Source organism: Vombatus ursinus, unplaced genomic scaffold, assembly GCF_900497805.2.
Source record: "Vombatus ursinus unplaced genomic scaffold, bare-nosed wombat genome assembly UNPS02014778.1, whole genome shotgun sequence".
Taxonomy (NCBI): domain Eukaryota; kingdom Metazoa; phylum Chordata; class Mammalia; order Diprotodontia; family Vombatidae; genus Vombatus; species Vombatus ursinus.
In genome coordinates, this window is record NW_020954556.1 from 5,933,894 (window position 1) to 5,957,273 (window position 23,380).

At 36.3% G+C, this 23,380-nt stretch overlaps 1 protein-coding gene across 3 annotated transcripts in view; it reads left to right on the forward strand.

Annotated features, from left to right (window-relative positions):
- Positions 1-23,380, forward strand: part of KAT6A (lysine acetyltransferase 6A) — a 151,539-nt gene that overhangs the window by 86,294 nt on the left and 41,865 nt on the right. For all 3 annotated transcript variants that reach the window (XM_027865162.1, XM_027865164.1, XM_027865163.1), the window contains 6 exons: positions 1,835-1,950; positions 2,461-2,542; positions 3,308-3,443; positions 8,486-8,799; positions 12,378-12,496; positions 19,716-19,831. In XM_027865162.1, coding sequence (XP_027720963.1) covers positions 1,835-1,950; positions 2,461-2,542; positions 3,308-3,443; positions 8,486-8,799; positions 12,378-12,496; positions 19,716-19,831 — 883 coding nt within the window. The remainder of the gene's footprint in view (positions 1-1,834; positions 1,951-2,460; positions 2,543-3,307; positions 3,444-8,485; positions 8,800-12,377; positions 12,497-19,715; positions 19,832-23,380) is intronic.

Below are 23,380 nucleotides of genomic sequence, written 5' to 3' on the forward strand. Positions count from 1 at the left end.
AGAAACATGAGAAGACTTAAATGAACAGATGCGAATAAAATAAGGGGAGAATAATAGATAAGCATTTATTAAGAACCTGTTATGTATCAGGCACTATGCTAAGTACTTTATAAATGTGGCTCTGATAATGAAAAGAATGCCAAAAGTAATTTGCTCTGTGTAATTGTAATGATTAATATTTCAAATCAATAACTTCTCTTAATTTGTAGGGATTAAAGTGATTTGTCCAGAGTGATAAAGCTAATTTATATTCAGTGTATGACTTGCACCCAGATCCTCCTGATTGTGAGGCCAGCTTTTCTATCCATTATGCTGTATTGCCTCTCTAATTCCTCTTTTAGGTTTCATAATATAACTGTGCTTATTTTGTAGTTATATGTTTTTCCTTTTTAAACTTTGTATCTTATACATATGAATATTCTTTCCTGTTATACAAGAAAATTAAGAGAATGAAGAAGAACCTATTTTTTTCCCTTTACCCCAACAAACAGATAAATGAAAACTTATTACCCACTTTTAGAAGAGAAAGTTATATTTTACAAGTGTGAGCACATTACATTTTATCCTAAAGGTTTTGTTTGAAATCACTTTCAAGAAATTTTCTTTTAAAAATAATTTTATTATGCATTTAGCTTTAAACAAACAAATCCAAATAAAGTGATAAATGTTAACAGGAGAGAGAGACAGAGATAGACAGACAAACACAGGATATGAATGAAAATGAATGAATTTTCCCACCTGATCAGCACCTCCTGTGGTGCCTGGGAAAGGAGGGAATGGGGTTAGGTTAAAACTGTACCCAGGGGCTTATAACTCAGCTCCCACTAAAGGTCACTTGGAACTTGCACAGTGAAAGGTGGGGTTGGAATGGGGGAAATGTGTGTAGGGGGGAAGGTTAGGTGTGGTTGTATTGGAGTCAAGCCTCACAATTAGTTATCTTGGGGAAGATGGGATGAGACCTAGCTTTGTGCCCTGTGATTGGCTAATCTTATATGCATCCCCTTGGAGTCAGGCCATGGCCTTCCCCGATGACCCTGTGCCAACTTTGAAGATCATTGATATAATAGATAGAGCCTGGTCTTAGAGGCAAGAAGACTTGGGGTAAAATACTCTCTTGGACATAAGTGGTCTTTGTGACTGTGGTCAAGCCACTTAACCTCCAGTGCCACAGGCAACTCTCTGAGTTTAAATTAAAGAGAAGTTATTGATTTCTGCCAGTGAAAGGAGTTCCTTCACCTACACCAACGAAATCACAGGCCTATATCAATAAATAACTGACGTTTATGTAGTATACTCACATTTATAAGATGTTTCAGTGTTTATTTATTTTTAAATGATAATTTCATTCTGTTGTTGATATACTATAGTTTCATTCAGTTATTTAAGTGTTGGTTGTTGGCAGTTCTGCAGTTACATATAAAACTGCTGTATGTATTTTTTTGAATAGATTGCTTTTTTCATTATAATATTCAGGGTATACCACTAATAATGGGGAGGCCATTTTATATTGTGCACTATTCACAATTTACATGATGAGATACGAGATAAATAAAATTTTGGATTTTACCAAACTTAATCCAGTGTGATATTTTCTTTGTTTTTAAATTGCTCGTTGATCTGGAGAACTAAATCCAACAATGAAAACCACCTGTGATGTCTTCATAAATATTAAGATAAAAAGAATACAAATATGTATTTCCACATATACTTAAGTATACATATTTGTATATTGAAAACTATATCTGTGATTAATTCTCCTTTTTTGTATATTGCCATTTCTGTTCACTAATAGAATCCATGATTGTTTCAGTGTCAGTCTATCCTCTTTTGATAGGTCATCCATCCTGTTTAAAGTTCTCTCCAGAATTAACAGTTCGAGTGAAGGCCTTACGGTGGCAGTGCATTGAGTGTAAAACGTGCAGCTCTTGTCGTGACCAGGGCAAAAATGCAGTGAGTACTTTTGCTTTCCTGATTAGACATTCTGTTTATAAATAGATATTTGGCATTCTAGAGAGAATGTTTAAACCACTTAAAAGAACCAGCTGTTTTCCTGATACCCTTAGGTAAGTTAGAAGCACTTATTTACATGACATTAATTGGCATGCTAATTACAGATCATTCTTACCTTGGAATTAAAGCAGATTTTTGTAAGGACCTCTATTGGACGATACTTTTTTTTTTTTTAGATTAATTCTGGTTATTATATGTATTTGAAAGTAGTGAAATTATAGTTCTTTAAAAATATCCTATAAAGTACACCTTTGCATTAATTCGCATTGGTCTCTCACTTTCTTAGTCCAAATTAAGGAGGTGTCTTTTTTCATTCAGTTGACCCACATTATTCAAGAATTCAACCCAACTCTAATGAGGGTTCATGAAGACATGGGTCAGGTATGTTTTGTTAGGCATGTTTTGTTACATAACATTAAGCAGAACTACCTTTTCTTGTTATTTTTGTAGGATAACATGCTCTTCTGTGATTCATGTGACCGAGGTTTTCACATGGAATGCTGTGATCCGCCACTCACCAGGATGCCAAAAGGTGATGCATTCTGAAATCTAACTGGAAAAGAAAAGGGACACTGTGGAAGTGGATGAAAGATAACTTTCTCCACTTCTTAAAATAATAGAATTCTCTGCAGCTTTCTATGTGAGGATGCTTATAAGTAGGAAAACACTTGTTTCCCTGAAGTGGAGGTAGTCTTTCTATTTATACATGGGAGAATTCCTGTAGCATGAATTTAATAAGGCTTGTCTATAATTTTCACAAATGACGTTGTGGAACATATGGTAACTCAGTGTCAATATTTGATAATTCTTGATTTCATTTCTAACCTTCTTCAACCTCTTCCTATGATTTGTAGCATTTGATCTGAGGCTGTTACCTTGTTGGTAAAAAAAAAGCCTAGTGTAGGTCATACACTGAGTTCCTCTGGTTCTGAAGGTGGGAATGGCTTATATGCTTTATCATTATACAAGTACTTGTGGGGAAAGGGTCAGAGAGGGGTGTGTGTGTGTGTGTGTAATGAATAATAATAGAAAGGAAAATAGTCCTTGCTGTTTCTTCCCATCTTCCCTAAGTTTTTTTTTATTTTTTTTTTAGTTGGAACAGAAAGACTATACTGCTTGTATAATTTCATGAATGATTTTGGACAGTCTTGTAGAAGTTAGACCTTTCTAGGACTACCTTGCATTTTATAGGATTCAGGAATATCTAATGGCATTTTCTATCAACTTGGTGTTTTCTGAAGTCATTGAGACTATTTGTACCATCACTGGTTTGACGTGAGATTTTATTTTCTTATAGGCATGTGGATATGTCAGATTTGTCGACCTCGGAAAAAAGGAAGAAAACTTCTACATAAAAAAGCAGCACAGATAAAACGGCGCTATGCCAATCCAATAGGACGGCCCAAAAACAGGTTAAAGAAACAAAATACAGTGTAAGTACTGTCTGTAGGAGGATCAAATAGAAGAAAAATGGAAGAAAGGGCCTATTCTAGGAAGATTTATCTATCTTCCTTGAATAATTTCTATGGTACTAATTTGTACTTTTATAAGAAATATCACTGTTCACTTAGGTGAAGTTTTAATTATTCCATTGATCGTTTCCTTCAAAGACAGTAATGCGTGATGGGTATGAAACTGTTTAAGCAAAGGCTCGATGGCCATCTGTCAGGGATGTTGTAGAAAGGATTGATTCAGCTGTGAATCTAAGACTTCAAAAGGACTTCAGGGGCCATCTTGTTCACTCCAAGAGTACCCTTACTTGGAGAACTCCAGGGAAGGAGAAACTACTGTCTCCCACAACAGCCCATTCCACTTTTGGATAACTTTCATTGTTTGGAAATTTTTCCTTCCATCAAGTCTAAATTTTCATCTCTGCAGGTTTTGTCTATTGCTTCCCCTCTGAGGCCAAGCAGAATAAATCTAATCCCTCTTTTACACGACAGTTTTTCAGATATTTGAAGGCAGCTGTCGTGTCCCATCCCCTTCACAACCCTCAGTCTCTTAGTCTTTTCTTCTCCAGACTTAAAATCCCCAATTCTTCCAACTTCATGATGGATCTGGGCCATGATATCATGACATGCTTTCAGTTTTCATGTTTCCCCTCCTCTCCTTCCCCCCAACACACACATATCACATTCTCTTAATGTAGCCTAATGTGTCAACAGCTTTCTGGGTTGCCATATCATTCTGTTGACTCACATGGACATTGCAGTCCACTAAAACTCCCAGATCTTTTCCAGACAAATGATTTATATAGCCACTCCACTCCTACTCCTCTACTCTCACCCCTCCATTTTGTGCCTGTGAAGTTGATTTCTTGACTTTAGGGGTAAGAACATAACTGTATTAAAATTCGTCTTATTTGATTTGATGATGTAGTCTAATGAGTTAAGATATTTTTGTGGGCTGTTACTTACTGTGGTACTTATCCCTTCTAGATTTGTGACTTCTGTAAATTTGAGAAGCCTTTCATCACTGCCTTTACCTCAAATGTTAATTATCCATTCAGTCAACAGACATTCACATTAAGCATGTACTCTGTGCCAGGCACTGTGCTGGCATTGGGGGTTACACAGAAAAAAATTAAGAAGTCCCAACTCTTAAGGAGCTTAGTATCTAATCTGAGGAGACAGAATGCACATAATATAGGTATACATAAAACATATACAAGATGGTTACAAGGTAATTTGGAGAGGAAGGTACTATCACCTGTGGGCATCAGGAAAGACTTTATAAAAATGGTTCCTGAACTGAGTTCTTGAAAGAACCTAGAGAATACATGAGGTAGAAGTGAGGAGGGGGAACATTCCAGTCATGGAGAAAGGCATGGCAAGAAGATAAAAGTGTTGCTTATGAGAGACAGAAATTCAGTGTGGCTGAATTATAGGGTATGTTGAGGGAAAGTAATGTGTAATAAGATTAGGTAAAGGCCAGATTGTGAAGGGTATTAAATGCTAAACAAAGAAACTTATATTTGACCTACACTAATAGAGAGCCACTGGAATTTAATTAAGTGAGTGGATGATATTGTAGGACTTATTTTTCAGGAGCATGACTTTGGCAGCTATGTAGAGGATGAATTGGAATGAGGAAAAACAGAAGCTATTTTAGTAATGTAGGTAAGAGATGATAAGGGCCTGAACTAGGGTGGTGATTATATGAGTGGAGAAAAGGAGATGAATGTGACAATTGTGTGAAGGTAGAAATGACAATTTAGCAACTGATTGGATGTGTGTTGTGAGTAAAAGTAGTTGTGAATGGCTCCAAGATTATAAACTTGGGTGACTGAAAAGAGGATGATGCCCTTGAAGAAGAAATGGGAAAGTCTGGAAGAGAGTTGGCTTTAGGGAAACATAATGAGTTTTCTTTTCAACATGTTGCATTTGTTGAAATATCCATTAGGCAATTGTTAATATTGGACCAGAGAGACTAGGGCTGATGACATAGCAATGGGAATATCCTGAGTAGTGATGATAATTAAGTCCATATGAGGTGATGAGGTCACAGAGGGAAAGAGGTGGGGGGGGAGAGAGAGTAAGAGAAGAGAAGGGGAGAGAGAGAGCACAAAAAATGATGAGAGATAAGAAAAGGGCTCAGAATTAAGCCTTAGGTTCATCTATATTTAGAGGTCATGATATGTATGCTATCTACCAAAGGAGATTCAGCAGAAGAAGACATAACTGTCTCAGTTATAGCAACAGGAATGTTCGGATAGATAGGAGGAAAAATAAGTGAATAGTGTCCTGAAAACCCAAAGAAGAGAGAGTATCCATGAGGAGAGGATGGTGAACAGTTTCAGATGCTTTAGAAAGATCACAAGGATGAAGAATGAGAAAGGACTGTCAGATTTTGCACTTATGTCATTGGTAACTGTTGAGAGATCAGTTTCCATTGAGTGATGAGATTGGAAGCCAGATTGCAGAGGTTTTAGAAGAGAGTAAGAGAAGAAGTAGAAGGCAGTAAGTGTAGACAGCTTAAGGAATTGACTGAAAAAGGGAAGAGAGCTATAGGTCGATAGCTAGCAAAGACAGTAGGATCTAGTAAAGGTGTTCTTTTTTTTTTTAAATGAGACTTTAATGAGACCTGAGTATGTTTGTAGGCAGCAGGGAAGGAACCAATAGAAACATTGAAGATTAGAGATATGCGATAATAATGGAGATAATCTGCTAAAGGAGATGAGAGAGGGATAGGATCGAGACATGTGGAGAAAAAGTTGACCCTGGGGTAACAGAAGGGGCTACATCTTCATCAGAGATTGGAGGAAAGGAAGAAATAGTTGAGGATGATGTCAAAGTAGTTTAAAACAAGAAGAGGAGAATAGGGAGTTTGCAGCAAGTGATCAGTATTTTCCCAGTAAAAGATGAAGCTCTGAGGTTTGGAGGTGGGGTGTGGTATTACAAGGCTTATAACAGCTGCAGTGAATGAGATAGAAAATCACTTTGCGGAGAATAAAAGGATCAAACAAAAATCACTGGAACATTCTACTAGAGACTTTCAAATTTGTTTCATTAGAGATTATTTTTTGGTTATAGCCAATAATAAACTAATTCCAAATCTACTTAACAGTACTATCATTTAGTCTATATTTCTCCATCTCCTTCACAGGAATAGCATGAGAGGCTTTGCCAAATGTTTTGCTAAATCTAGTAAACCATATCTGTAATGTAGCCCACTGATCTATCACTTGCTAGCCCTTTGACAATTCCATTCAGCATGGTGTAGTAGGGTGGAGAGGTAGCTTCCAAGTCATGAAGAGCTGGGTTCACAAGTAACCTCTGACACATACTGTCTGTGATTCTGGGCGATTTCCTTAACCTCTTAGTGCCCAAGGAGATTCTCAAACTCTGTACGTTTCAATGAAGGGGCTGATTTGCTTTAGTAGAGGGAGTTTTCTAATTGAAAGTTTCTTATACCAATGAAGGCACAGATATAGTCCCATTCTGTCCTATTTCACTCACATTTTCCTCTTCATGCCATTTTCTGACTGCCTGCTTCTGTATTCCTACCCCTGACCCTGTCCTTTCCAGGGTCCCTTGATGGCAATATTATTTGGATATTTTATCCTCAGTTAGCAAGGATCTAGACTACTGTAAGTGGTGGGAGCTAAGTTAGCTGTGAAGATGAAATAGAAATCAGAGATTGATTTTTTTGCCCTTTGGTTTTAGTTTTTTTGTTATCTATAGGATATTGAAATCATAGAGTTCTATGATATTCATAGAAAGAACCTTAGATATCAATTAGACCATTTCCCTCATTTTTATAGGTGAAGAAACCAAGGCCTAGAAAGGAGAAAAGACTTACCCAAAGTCATGTAGGTAATAAATAAATGGCAGAACCAAGATTTGAACCCCAAATCCTTTTGACTACAAATCCATTGTGATTTCTTCTTCCTTTTGTGAATCATAAGCTTCATGAAACAGGTGACCGATAAGTTGGACATTAAAGAAAAGTAGGGACTTCAATAGACAGAGATGAGGAAAGAATCCATTTTAGCATGCATTCCAATTGTGAGCAAAGGCAGAGAGATAGTAACTAGCAAGAAGAGAACAGAGGACATACTTGTATAGTTTGGCTTGTGCTGTAGCCTTGAAAATATGATTAAATATATCTTTAGATTTGTAGGACTTTTTGCCTCGGCCCCTCCTTAACAATAACTTAACACTGTCATGAAGATAATGTACCTGAAGTATGAGTGAGCATTAGCAGTCTAAGAATATATACATCAAGTGCTATAGTTTGTATTTTGTATTAAAACATTTTTATTAAAACATAATGATTTTTGAACTCTGGGCTTCTGGGCTAATGCTAATTAGCATGTTTTAATTTTTGACCATTGAAAGTCACCATATAACACTAGTTTGAGTATAATAATCAAGATTTCTCTAGGGCAGAGTGTGTATGACTGTAATTCTTTTATATGCTTTGACATAAAGCTAGAATTGAACTCATAGACTCATAGACTTTTTGCTTGATGGGACTTTATGGAGATCATCTAGTTACAAGGCTTCTTAACCTGGGATCCATGGACCCCTTAGAGGTCCATGGATAGATTTCAGAAAGCCCATAAATTTGCATGGGAAAAAAATTGCATCTTATCACTAACTGCTAACTGAAATTTAGCATTTTCTTCCATTATGAGTGTAGGCAACAAACCATTATTCTGAGAAAGAGTCTATAGGCATCACCAGATTGCTAAAGGGGTCCATAATACCAAAAAAGTTGAGAAGCACTGATCTAATATAATCCCCTTACTATGAAGTGGGAGAAACTGAAATGTAGATTTGTTTCCTTCTATGTATTTTTGTCCCCACAGTGCCTAGACCATATTAAGTGCTAAATAAATTCTTGTTGATGGGTAAGAACTGGAAATGTTTTAGAAGCATCAGCTAATCATGTGATAAAGCAGAGGCCTCAAAAAACTTTCCTCATCCAGGACAGCATTTTGATATTTTTCTTTCTTCTGATCATTCTTTAGATCAAAAGGCCCTTTCAGCAAAGTTCGAACTGGACCTGGTCGGGGTCGGAAACGTAAAATTACTCTCTCCAGCCAATCAGCATCTTCATCAGAAGAAGGCTATTTGGAGCAAATGGACTTAGACTTCTGCAGAGATGGTAGTACACCCTTGAAATTCAATAAGAAAACCAAAGGGCTCATTGATGGCCTTACCAAATTCTTCACCCCCTCCCCTGATGGGCGGAAAGCTCGTGGGGAAGTGGTGGACTACTCCGAGCAATACAGGATCAGGAAAAAGGGCAACAGGAAATCAAGCACTTCAGAGTGGCCTGCAGGTAAGGGTTTGCTCTCTTGTTAGCAAAAGCGTTTTTAAAGATCTGTAATTTGAAATCATATTAATTATCCAAATTTGATTTCTTTGTGCATAGAAGAAACATTTTTGGTGACAAGAAAAATTGTTAAAGATAAGAAAAAGTTGTTAAAGATACAGATATAAATACAGAAAAAGGCCAGAGATAAGTTTTAGGAATAGGTTGGCTGAAAGACTGGAAGAGGGGAGAGAATGGTTTTTGATGGAGACTTGGCTTGCTGATATTTTGAACATAGATATTGAATCACTGCAAGAGAATTGTATGGCACACCTGTGTCTTATCAGAGAAACTGAAAGTATGGAGGTGGGTAAAATGCTGTTGATTGTTAAAGGTGAAATTAGGCTTTACATTTATGGAATAGGGTTGTAGATGCTTCACTTAAAAATCTTGCAAATTTATTTGTAATTTTAAAGAATTACATTGTTCCTTTTCACTGGTGTAGGGCCACAGTATAAAAAGCATTATTTACCAAACTAAGCTTCTACTTTTCAACGCATAAAGCTAGTAACTCCATAAATTTATGGCAGGGACAACACCAGGTCTAACACATGGTTAGGCAAGAAAAGGCTTTTTTAAATGAACTGTGCAGATAAAGCCAACAGTTAGCTTTAGTTTACCCTTTACCTTAACTCTGGAGACCTACACGATATAAATGAGGTAGAAAACAATTGCATAGAAAGGAAATAAGGAATAGAAGACTGAGATACTTTATTTTTGTTTTTTTTTGTTTTTTTTTTTTTAATTATTTTTTATTTTTAGTTGGGCAGTGGGGGTTAAGTGACTTGCCCAGGGTCACACAGCTAGTTAAGTGTTATGTGTCAAGGCCGGATTTGAACTCAGGTCCTCCTGAATCCAGGGCCGGTGCTCTATCCATTGCGCCACCTACCTGCCCCTGTCTGAGATACTTTGGAAGTTGAATGACAGAGGCATGTTCTTATGTACTGGTTAGAAAATTTCTTACCTTTGTCCCCTCACTCTTGAATCTATGTTGGCAGGTGACTGTATTCACTGCCTCCTTATTCCTTTTTGATCCAGCAGTTGATTTTTTGAAGTGCAGAAGGGAATCCTTTGTATTTTCAGTTCCATTTGTATCTTTTGTTAAAAATATCGGTCATATTATTTTATCACTGTAAGTTGATTCATACATTAAACCACAGAAAAGTACCTTAGATTGTTTCATGATTTTGGCATTCGAGTAAAAATTAAAATGTTCATTGACTTTAAAGTAACTGATGAGTTATTGATTCTTTTCTTAACTCATTGTCTTCTTGGGCAGTCAGTTAACCTTTCTAAATTTTGATATCTTCATTTATAAAATGAAGCGATTGGACTGGATAGGTGATCTCTAAGTTCCCTTCTAGCTCCAGTACTCTATAATTTCTCTTTCTGCACTTTGTTAATGAGCTTTTTAGGTGAGTGGGAGATCAGCCAGCCATTCAGCCAAGAATATAAAGTTTCTGTGGTGTCACTTCCTTCCCAGCTAGAATGTGGTCTTCATTGGGATCAGTCACAAGATCATAAATATCAGAGTTGAAAGGGACATTACAAGTTATCTAGTTCAATCTATACCTAATGAAAAATTTAAATTAATTCCACACTATCCCCAACAAATTGTCATCCATTTTTTGCTTGAAAGCATCCAGTTGTGGGGGGGACAGAAGAGTCTCCACTAACTCCTGAGACATCATTTCCACTTTTTGATAGCTCTTGTTCAGAATTTTTCTTTTCATTGAGCCAATATTTGATTCTCTGTAATATGTTGTGCCTAATTCAGCCCTTTGAGTCTAGTCCCTCTCCCACGTGAGCCTCAAAAGACTTGAAAATAGTTGTCAAATTTCCCTGAGTCTTCTCTTCGCCGGGCTAATCATTCTTCCTGTGGAGGACCCTCTAGTTCTTTACCATTTTTGTTACTACCCTTCTCTGAAAGTGTGACAGCTTGTTCATGTTCTTCCTTCAGGTTTGACAACTAGAATTGAATGCAGGTGTGGTCTTATGAGGACAGAACAGAGCAGGACTGTTAACTTCAACATGTCTCACTTCCCAAACCCCCCTTTCAGGACCCTCTATCTCTTTTCAGGTAGCCTAGGATAGCATTCAGCCTTGTCCCTGCCTTTCTACTGAAATGGCCAAATCTGAGGTTCTTTTTCTTAGTCTTTATCCTTCCTTGATGTCCCTAACACTGGATCATCTCTCCATTGTTGACTTCCATGACATTATTATTGCCTGCTTTACTTCCTACCTGACTATTCATTCTTGGATTCCCAGAGGCTCATTCTTTAAGAAGTGCTCCAAGTTTCAGTCCTCTTACCTTCCCTCTCTACATTTTCTCCTTTGGATTTCACAGATCTCATCCACATCCTTTGTATGGGCTAGAACTCTAGGCCTTGTGGAACAGATCATAATACAAAGTATTTTTAAAATAACCTTTTTTATATAAAGTAAATAGAATGAATTCACAGTTAAAGTCCTATAATAGGTGTGAAAATTTGCTTTAATAACCTTCATAATTTTCTCTTTTGAGTTGTAGAGCTTGAGTGAACATCTGTGTTTTTTTGGATTGTTACTTCTTGTGGTACTAAAAATGTTCTTGCATACAGCTGCATCATGCAGTAGGGGGCATTAAATTCATATTAAATTCATAGCTTCAAATTTTAAGTATTTCTTTCAGCTTAGAAATGTTGTGAAGAGTGTGTCTTTGACCTTTCTTTGTGCTTTAAATGAATAACAGAAAGCCTATAAGTAGAATTGATGTGAAAAGAGCCGTCTGTCACAAATTGCTCTTTTCAATCACATTCATCCACAGAGGAAATGATAATATCAACAGTGTCAACTTCAGATACAAAAGATAATGATCTACATAAAACTCAGATGCTCTATTCATAGGTTTCTTTGCACAATTGAAGATGTATCACTTAGCAGATTGTTAACATACCATCCAGAGCATTAGCATATATGATTCTCAAGTTTGTGGATTTTGTGTTTCAAAAGAGTATCTAGTTTATACAATGAATTGTTGATTACATTTCTATCAAGTACTTCATGACTCCTGGGTCTTAAGTGATCGAGATAGTTTCTATGAAAGCCACCTTTCTGCAGGGATAAGAATGTAGTATTCTTGTGAAGTTCTCAATAAGTAAAATATTAAAAGAGCCAAATATCCAAGCCTTTTATTCAATTTTTCTTGACATTGACACTAATGAGCTCCTTAACATATGCTGCAATTCCTTAGTACCAGGGGAATAAGAAATATGTAAACTTTGGACAGTGACAAATATAGAGACATAAAACTATAATCTTTATACTGTGTCAAATTAAATTACTTGTGTTCCAGTTTCCTTTTTCTCTGTGTGTAGTATAATGTAATAGAATTTAAAATGAGATGTGTGATGTTTATTAGGAAACATTAAGTCAAGTCAAAATACAAACATTATGTTTACATATACATATAACTACCTTTAAGGCCAACTATCTTAAAAATATTGAAATAGGTATAGAGCTTTAGATTGTTTTTATAATCTCTAACTTCTCTCTTTAATTTATAGACAATCAGGATGGCTGGGATGGAAAACAGGAAAATGAAGAGCGACTTTTTGGAAGCCAGGAAGTCATGACTGAAAAAGATATGGAATTATTTCGAGATATCCAGGAACAAGCACTGCAGGTACAGTTAACCATGACGGCGAGCAAATGGCCTCATTTTTCATGAGAGGTGGGCAAGCGCTGATTTGATTGGCAGTAGAGCAGCGGGCCATGGTTGGTGTGCTGGACTGTAGTTTCCAGTGCACTTGCCCACGTGTTGTCCTGCCGGTTTGAATGTTCTTTTTTTAGGCCTTGTGGATAGAGCTCTGCGATAAACTGCAGAGTGTGTGTGTGTGTGTGTGTGTGTGTGTGTGTAAAACCTTGATTGTGGTACTCAGATAATTCAACTTTAACAAATTCTAAAAACTGGAATTAATGCTCAGCAAATTTCCTTATACATAATTTGTCTACATTGTCTTGAACATTGCTTGCCTGCAGATATTTATTTAATTACATCAAACAGCCAATTATAGTTGTGAAAACAATTAGTTTCAGTGATGTTTAGTGGTAGTATCCTAAGATCCATAAGATGGCAGTGTTTCTCCATGGAGTTAGTGTAAATGAAGAAAATGAGGCAGTATGGTGTAGTGGAAAGAATGCTGGACTTGGAGGTAGGAAAGAACAGGAGAGACTTGAATATGAATTGTAAACTTCTGTGCCGTGTTCTCTTTGCCCCACACTGGTCGGTCTGTTCCCCCCTTCCCCCCCCCCAGCAATGACTACCTAAGTGATCGTAGGCAAATGTCTCTAAGCCTCAATTTCCTCATCTATAAAGAAGGAAATAATAATAATAACTATACTATCTGCTTTACAGTCTTAGTAGGAGGGTCATATGAAATAAAGTGTGTGTAAAGTACTTTGCAGATTCTCATAGCATGATATAAATTTTACCCAGAATTAAAGTGTATTGAAGCCATAGGAGATTGAAGCAATTGCTGATGCTCAAATAAGAGAGTGTTTTGAATACTCCTAAAAGTGATAGACTGGTAATGTTAATTTTGTTTATTTATGATGTTGACTCTATTAAGCACTAAAAGACCACTTAGATAAAGATTTCTTCAGCATTTGCTTATAGATAGGCAGCTACATTACACAGTATGTCTTACGTATTTGGGCACTCAAATTTTATGAGAAAAAGGCAAAAAAATAGTAAGTCAAGATAATACTAGGAATTTAATAAAGCAAATTCCAGAGTGTATTCAGGGGCCATCATTGCATATTTAATCCAGTGTCATAGATTTTTCTTAATATCATAGTATAGTAATTAATCATAATATTGATCCTTAGTTGTTATTAAATTATGCTTATTACCTCCTGTTTACTAAAGTAGGAAAGTATATAACAATTTCAGAATGTATTGAAGAGGAATGAAAAAAGTCTTGGTGCTTGAAGGGTTAACCTGTAGGTAGCAGACATTTTCATTTTTCCAAATTTACTAATTCTTCAAATGTTATAGATATGTTACTGCCTATAGTAGAAGATAGTATTATATGTTTAAGCAAAGAAAAGTGCAGGGTTCTGTGATGATGGACCAATTTATATTATCTGGAGCAGAGTTCTCAAATATGAAGCGCATAACATTTACAACTGAACCAGATTAAAATGTAATTGGGAACTATTTAACAAAATAATTAAAAATACAATAAAACATAGATAGTTAACATTACATTTTAAAACCAAGTCAGTATGTGGCTTACTGGGATTATGTACAGGTTAGTGGCACCCATTTCTATTGAAGTTTGACACCACTGGTCTAGAACAGGAATTCTTAACCTGGGTCTGTGAACTTTTAAAAAAAACAATCTTTTGATGACTATTTAAATATAATTGCTTTCTTTGGAATCCTATGTATTTTATTTTGTGCATTTAAAAACATTGTGAGAAAGGGGTCCATTGACTTCACCAGTTGCCAGAGGTGCCCATGATAAGTTTCCCTGGTCCAGTGGAATAGCATTTTATAAACATTTTTATTCTTATTTTTCACATGCACATGTTCCTATAGGATATATTTAGTCCTAAGAAAATAAGTACAAATACATATGGAACATTTAGTTAAGCTTATGCTCTGGAACTATTTCATTAACCATCTGATGTTATGGTGATCTTAAAAGACTATCCACATATGAAACAGCTTCTTTGCTTTGTATTTTGTGGAATAGTTGGGTTTACGTTTATTACTGTGGGTGTATGTAATGTGCCTTGCTATAAGATCTTATCAGGTATCAAAATATGATGTGGTTACCTTGCTTGTAATTATTTACTTATTCATTTTCATAATTCTCAATCCAGAATGATGGCATTGTTTTTGTTGTGACACTAGAAAGTTGTGAAGTGTTTTAAAAATTTTAATGGTGTGAATATAGATTTTTTTCACTTTATGTAAAGGCAGTTTTCGTTGCACAGTTATCCCTACAAATGAGACAAACTAAATATAGGCTACAAATTATCATGTAAAATATGATAGGGAAGTTTAGTTGTTCATTCAACAAGTATTTATTAGCCATTTAAGTTTTGTTTCACTCTGTAAGAGGTGGCTTTAGGCATCCCAAAATTAATCAGCAGTAGTAGTATCTGCTTAGTAATGTTCTTGTTCAAATAGGGGATACATAAATAGTAAAAGACAGGGTTCCTACTTATAACTTATTTGAGAAGACAATGCTAAATTGCATGATATAAATGTGATGCAGATGTGATACATAATTTGAACATACCATCAAGAAGACCTAGTCCTGTCCAGTGTCTTCATCCATCCCTACTTCCCTTCCTACTACCCACCAATGCTATAGGAGCCACCACTAATACTGGGAGCTGGAGGTCTTCATTCATGTGTTACTTGGCAGATGAACTGAGATGGACCTCCTGATGTAAAATCATAAGCTTCTTGATATTAGGAGCCATACCTTTGTTTTTCTTTCAATCTCCCCTTGTGCCTAGCACAGTATAATAACTACTAATTGGTAACAATTATGTAGTACTCACTGTGTGCCAGGCACTGTGCTAAAGCACTTTACAAAATTATCTCATTTGGTCGTTATAACAATCTTGGGAGGTCGGTGCTGTTATTATCACCATTTTGCAGATGAGGAAACTGAGGCAGACAGAAGTTAAGTGACTTGCTTAGGACCATACAGCTAAAAGGTTTCTGAGGCTATATTTGAGCTCTGTTCTTCCTGATTCTAGGTACAGTATTCTATCCGCTGTACCACCTTGCTCTACTTAGTAAATGTTGAATGAATGACTGAATGTATTCCTAGAGTCCAAAGTTAGAACTCCAAATACATTTTCCTAAAGAAATATTGTTACAGAGGAGTTAGGTTAGTAATTCTAATTATGATACTTCACCACCTCCCCAGTAATATTAGGAGTTTGTAAGCTGTTAGGTTTTTACTGGGTAACCCAACTCCCTAACTGACATGTATAATATTATTTCAGTGGAAACCTGTGTTTTTAGTTCCAGTAAGTGGCTTACAAATTAAGTTGGTGGTTGTATGTGGTAAGGAGTGCAAAGCAAGAGAGTAATTAATATGGTGGTTGAGGTTTGTTGTTGATTAGTTGTTGTAGACGTGTGACAGACATACGTATGACTTGTTATGACTCCATTTAGGGTTTTCTTGGCAAAGATTCTGGAGTGGTTTGCCATTTCTTTCTGCAGCTCATTTGACAGATGAGGAAACTGAGGCAAACAGGGTTAAGTGACTTGCCCTGGGTCACACAACTAGTAAGTGTCTGAGGCCAGATTTGAACTCAGGAAGATGAGTCTTCATGACTCCAGGCCCAGTACTCTATCCACTGTGCCACCTCACTGTTCTTGTGTAAGGTTTAGAGGAGTTCAATTTTTAGATCTTTAAAAAAAAATGTCTACTGTGTGACCCTAGGCAAGTCACTTAACCCCAACTGCCTAAAAAAAAAAAGTCTATATTCTTATCTCACAGTAATTTCCCTACATTTTCTTCTTTCCCTTGTAACAAAGAAAAATAGTTAAGCAAAACTTGCTTCTGTCCAGGGATGCCCTATTTGATTTCCAAAAGCATTTGGCAGCTGAATTCAGTTTTGGTCCTGGAATCCGTGTCCTGAATTCAGTTGCTATTTTGTATTGTTTTTATTTGCATGATTGTAGTCATTGTATATATTGTTTTCTTGATTTGCTTACGTCATTCTCAGATCATATGAGCCTCCTCATTTTCTTTGAATGCCTTACTTGCTATTTTTATAGCATACCATCATATTCATATCCTAATTTGTACTAAACTTTGAAGGAAGTTATGAAGTTAGATTATCAGAAAGATGGTGATAGGGCAACCAGCTTGTGCAGAGATACAGATAGAAATGAGTGACGTGTATGGGAGCAGGAAAGGGAGAACTTTCATGGAAAGTACAGTTAGGTTGGCCCCTTTTTATGAATTGGTTATGTTCTTGAAGTCTGTTTTGGTAACCTCATTGTTTGGAGCTCAACAGGAACTTTACTAGAGTAGCAGTGTTCTAAAAGATGGTTCCCAAGTCATCTCACTAGAGTACCAATAGACACTTAGCACTTAAACTCTGTAAGCTGAATTCTCTTTATAACTTTTTTTCCCCTAAAGCAAAGATTCTTTCCTATTTCCAGTTGGGGTGACCAAGAATAGCTATCTGATCCTCCCACCTGCAGTCCCAGCAATAAGAAAGGATCTTTCTCATGGCACCCCCTCACCCTTACTCCCGCCTAGCACTCTAATGGAGCAGTGTTCTTGGGGAGTTGTTGGGAGAGGTAGCAGTGTTTCATGTTTTACATCTTCATAAGTAAAGGAGACCATAGAGGAAAAAAATGGCATTGGGTAGGTTGCAATTGTTAGGGGACTGTATTTTCCTACAAGATTAATAACCCTTTCTGGTTTTGGTTATAAAATTTGTTAATAGTAAAACATTTTCCAGAATCTGGCAGATGTAAACTTTTTACTTTCTTAGTTCCAAAGATAGAGCATTCAGTGTAACATTTTATCTGTCTTGACTTACTCCATTCTAATCTAGAAATAGGTCATTAATAACACCTAAATATTTGATAGTCTTAACATTAAAAAAAAAGCTGCCTATAAAAACGAAGTCATAGATTGATATTAAAGAAGTAGAACTTGAGCTAGAAATTTGAAAAATATCCCTTTAAATTGAGTTGGAAACTATGTATAACTCCCATTTAGGACCATAATACATTTAGTGGAAAGATAACCTGGCCAATATTTTAAATAAGGTGAAATTGTAATAAATTAACAGGTTAGTATTCTTGGCAAGGATTGGGTTAAAACTTAGTTTAAGCATAGCTGTTGCTGAGTTAACATATGGAACTTGGCTAACCTCCACCTGAGCAAACGGAAATATGTAGAGACAGCGAGGCTATGAGGAGTGCATTGGGGATTTGTAAGGGGGTGCTGTAGAAGGAGTGGGAGGGTGACTCTTGGGAGGAGAGAAGAGAAAAGGAGCATGTGCAAAAGCATTTCTAAGTGAGGAAGAGCCAGGGTAGGTGTAAACAGTGTGGATATTTTGGTGTCTCGTTTGGTGCAGACCTGTAGCTGTGATGTGCAAACAGTTGTACTGGAGCTGGCTTTCCACATCCACAGTGGGCATTCACCTGGAGGAGAGAGGGGAAGCCGATGGGAAGTCATTCATTGAACAAGCAGTATCACCGCAGGTCTATCTGTCTTCACTTCTTGGGTTTCTTAGTGACCCTTGCTTTAGGAAGTCATTTCTGGTCTCAATTGTACTGATATTTTTTCATTTGTGTAATTAGCTGTTTTTTGTTATTTAAAGCTTTGAGGATAGAGTCTAAGATACTACATTGTGAATTAGGATACTCGATTCATGAAATACATGTTTATTTTTTTAAAAGCTTTTTTTCAAATGATTTTTATGCATTTGATTTTAATCACTGTCCTGTATATCATGACTTTTGACCTTGCTGGTTATTATAAACTGAGTTATACGACTAAATAATTTAGCCCAGTTAACATTAGGGTCTTGCTTTTTGTTTAGAGGTGTCTAAGTCAAAGTAACTTTTTTTTTTTTTTAATTTGGCTGTCTTCCCATTGTGAAACCCGAGACAAATCCCTTGGCTATTTAATAAAAGGGAAGGATAGCAGAGACCAACAAGAGTTTTTAAATGAATTGTTGTGAAGAGGCATTTTTCTGGTAGTTGGACTTAACTGAATAAATGAAATTACTGAATAACAATCTTTTCTCTTTTCTTTTATAGTAGTTACTTTTTTTTTGGAGATAAAGCATACCACAAAGAAACTTCATTATGACCCTAATCTATGCAATGGTTGTTTGTTTCTGTTCCCTCCCCCCATGTAAAGTTTTACACAGCTGTTCTTTGTGGGGGATGAATTTCTGATATATGTCTGTGAAGAAGTTAAAAGCACTAAATTCAGAATCTGCCTCATTCTCAGTAGTTCTTCAGCATTTCTGTAGTAGGTGCTATACTGGACTGTATTTGTATTCAAGAATTCACAATCTAGTCTTCAGGTATTGAAAAATTGGCTTGTGTTTGAATTGTTTAGACTGAAGAATGTCCCCTTAAAGCCATTGAAGACTGTAGTAAAGAGTTAATAGAAACTGCTAAACTTATTTTCCCCTGCATAGACTAACTTTATAGGATACTCCAAGGGTGGATTAGGCCATATAATTATAAAAAACATGCCACTTGGCATATCCCTTGGAAGGAAAAGGGATAAAATGTACATATCATTGAACAACTGTATTACATAAAATGGTGAAGTCTTCAGGTGTAAATTGTAAGAAAACTTTAATGGCTATGAGAATTTGTTTTTTCATATTTGTGTTTTGTGATATTCTTAAATGTCAGGTATCTCTAAAAAAGGAAGAAAGTTATTTCTCCTTCTTTTAGCTATCTCTTTATCTGTGTAGAATCTTTTACATTTTGTGTGTTGAAGGTAGTGTATGCAACCTTGGCAAGTCTGTTTGTCTTTTTATTGTATTTATTAATATCCCCAACATCACTCATTTTTCTTGGAATATATATAGTACATTTAGAAACCAAGTCAGTAAACAGAATTCTTTGATGAAAATATTGGCCAAGTACTAAAATATGTGGACTTTTTATAGAAAGTGAAGTAATATCAAGAGCATCTTATTTTAAGAAATTTTCTCCCAGAGACCTATTTTAAAGAGTAATATAGATACTAAAACCTGATAACCTATTTCTACCAATTTCTGGAATTCCAGCAAGATAATAACTGAACAACTCATATATTTCTTTGGACTCAGTGTACTTAATTTGGCTAACTTCTGTAATATGTTTCTTTACTGCACAGAAAGTTGGAGTGACTGGTCCCCCTGATCCACAAGTTCGCTGTCCCTCTGTCATTGAGTTTGGAAAATACGAAATTCATACCTGGTACTCCTCCCCATATCCACAAGAATACTCAAGGTACGTTGTGAGACACTTTTAAGTCATATTTTTAGAGTGGTAGAATATAAAATTTGGAAGTAGACCCACATCCTTACATTCTCTTGTTTCGATCCCCTATTCTCTGTAGGTCTACTGTAGGCCTTTATTATTCCTTGCCTGAATTATTACAGTTAGACTCCTTATAGGAGTCTCATCTCCCTCTCCTTTCCCCAAACTATCCTACATATTGCTGCCAGAATAAGTTTTCTTATACACAGATATGGCTATATCGCTGTTCAGAAATCTGTGGTAACTCTTAGTTGTCTACAGAGTTCAGACTTCTTTGTCAAACATTCAAACCCATCATAATCAGACACTATTCTAGTTTTATCTCTGCACAATATTCTCCTACACACATTCTATACTATAACCAAACTGGATCATTCTCTTCCCCTAAAATGCATACTGTGTTGTCATCCCTTCAGTGCTTTTCGCACTCATTAAAATTTCATACCTGTGCCTGTGCATGGAAAGTTCTCCTCTTCTGTTAAATTCTTACCTGTTCTCTTAATCCCAACTCATATTCCAACTCCTCCAAGAAGTCTTCCTTAATATCCCTATTGGTGAGACTTTCTTAGACTTCACATGATACTTTTTTTTTAAAGAAATCTCTGATATATTTATTATGTAATTTGTATTATAGTTGAGTTAGTGTCATGTCTCTTTCTCCCTCTCTCCTTATCCTGCCTCGACTATTAACTTCCACGAGGGCAGGGACTATGTAATATAAATTTTGTTTCTTTCCCATTGTGTATTACAACACTCTCTACACAATTAGTGTACTTAATATTTGTGGTAGGCTACAATTCAGGAAATTGAGAGCTGAAAGAGTCATTGTGGTAACATTAACATTGACAATTACTTTTTTATCTAAGTTAGGTTTGATTTTAAGTAATTTTGTATGCACAGTCCAAAAACTTATTTAATATTTGAAACCTCACAAATAAAACAAATTGGGAACACTTTCCTTATATAGTTTGATTCTTCATCATTAAAGCTAGGTAATCTAGAAATGTATTAATTTGTATTTAGCTATCAATAAATGGAAAGATTGATTCAGATGTGACTTTATGTTGAAATGTGAAATTTTAGCCAGCTTAAATTTTGTACTTGAATTTGTTCTTTCTCAGAAATTGATAGTCTGTTTTGAAAAAAGAAAAACATTGGTATAGAAACTATACCTTATACTTGAATAAATTGGTTTTCCAGATAACTACTTGGGATTTCTAGCTTTTTTTCCTTGTCCACCCCCATTTTCCATTCACTGAAAATTAATTTGTTCATTTATTAGGTCTTCATTAAACTTTAGGGTAGAGATTTGGGGCAGTGGAAAATGGAGTAGTTTAGGGAATAAATTTGAAGTAGCAGGATTATTGACTTTTTATTATGCTATATAAACAGTTAATGTTACAGTTTCTTTGCTTTGTTAACCACCTTTCGGTAGACTGTTGTGAAGCTTAATTAGTTATTATTTGAAAAGTACTTTGAGTTCCTGGATAAAATGTACTTTGAAAAAAATATTTTTACAGAACACCTCACCTAGCCTGAGCTCAGCTCTCTACTACTTACTTTAATTATATACAGTTTCAGGAAGTTTAATTCATCTTACTTCTATTTTACAACAAATTAAACCTTACTCTTACAGTAATTTTCTCTCTTTTAAACCTCTTCTATCCCACCCCTTTCATTGCCTTTTTCTTATCTATCTACAAATTTGGTTAGGTTTTCCTAATTCTAGAAAAGCTTTCTCTCAACTCTTCTACCCAAATCAGTGACCAAATCTCTTACCTCTCCTTCACAACTAGACTTCTTCAAAAGTCATCTATAATTGTGACTCCATTTCCTCATTGTTCATGCCTATACTTCTTTCCCTTCATCCCTTTTGAACCTGTTGAAATCCAAGTACTTACGCACTACTATGCTGAAACTGCCCTCTCAGAAGTTATTAACTATTTCCCTGTACCACCAAGTCTAGTTTTTTTCTCAGTCCTTGACAAGTGAACAAATATTTATGAATTGACTTATCCGGGGCCATCTCTAGTCATCCTGATCTATATCTTGCCACCGGACCCAGATGGCTCCAGAGAAGAGAGTGAGGCTAATTCACTTGCAAGGCAAGACATCTTCCTGATGTCATTGGTCCTCTTTGAGAATGAAGGACAAACAACACTATGAACCAGGCACTATGCTAATCACTGGGATACAAAAAAGGCAAAAACATCTCCTGCCTTTAAGGCATTCACAATTAAATGGCAGAGATGATATGCAGATAACTGTATAAGTAAGATTTGTACAGAATAAACTCATAGGGAAGGAACTAATGTTAAAGAGACCCAGGAAAGGCTTCTTGCAGAAGTTGGGATTTTAGCTGAGACTTGAAGAAAGCTAGGGAAGCCTGAAGGCATAGATGAGGAGGAAGAAGATACCAATAGTATGGGAGTACAGCTGGTGAAAATGCACAGAATCAAGAAATGAAAGAAATGTTTTGTACAAAGAGTGACGAGGGGCAGGGAGAGAGCAGTGCATTGAAAACCTGGAGAGAAGAGAGATTCAAGAGGGTGATCTGCAGTGTCAGAGAATGCAAAAACGTCAGGAATACTAATAGCTAGCATTTACATGCGTTTTAAGATTTTCAAAGTGCTTTACATATGTTAACTCAAGAAAGATGAGGATTGAGAAAAGGCCATTAGATTTAGAAATTAAGAGATATTTATAACTTTGGAGAGATAAGTTTCAGTGGGATGATGGGGTTGAAGGCCAGATTGCAGAAAGTTAAGGTGAGAATGAAAGGAAAGAGAGTAGAGACACCCATTGCAGTCCTTTCAAGGAGTTTAGACATGAAATGAATGAGAGAAATGGGATGATAGCTGTCTAGGATGGATGGATCAAGTGAGGTTTTTGAGGATGGGAAACATGAATATGTCCTGTAGGCAGCAAGGAACCAGCAGACAGAGGGAGAGTTTGAAGATTAATGAAAGTGTAGAGATGATAGCAAAGGTAATTTGCTGGTGAAGACAAGATGGCATGGGATCACTTATGCGAGGAGAGAGGGGCACCTCTTCATCTGAGACAAGTGGAGGAGGTAATAGTGGCGGAAGGCATCTGGATGATAGAAGATGAGGAAGAGGGGAGAAGAGGGACTTCGTAGTGAATGGCTTCAGTTTTTTTTGTTTTTTTTTTTAAAGCAAAATATGAGGCAAGGTTCTTAGCTGAGAAGCCAGGGGAGAAGGTGCCATGGGAGGTTTGGAAAAGCGACTGTGATGAGTAGAATAGTGAATTGTGAAAGGATTGCCTTGCTGCAATGAGGACCCAGTTGAGCTTGTGTAACATAAATGCATAATGAACCCCATTGAGCACAGTTTTGTGTTTTTTTCCTAACTTTATTCAGCAGCATGTGATTAGGAGCCAAGGCAGCAGATGGTGGGAATAATTCAAGGCTTGGACTTGGCAGGGCAAGATCAGCAATAGGAAAAGAAGGCAAAGGACTCACAAGAAGAGGATAGTGTAGAGATGAACTGGTTTACCAAG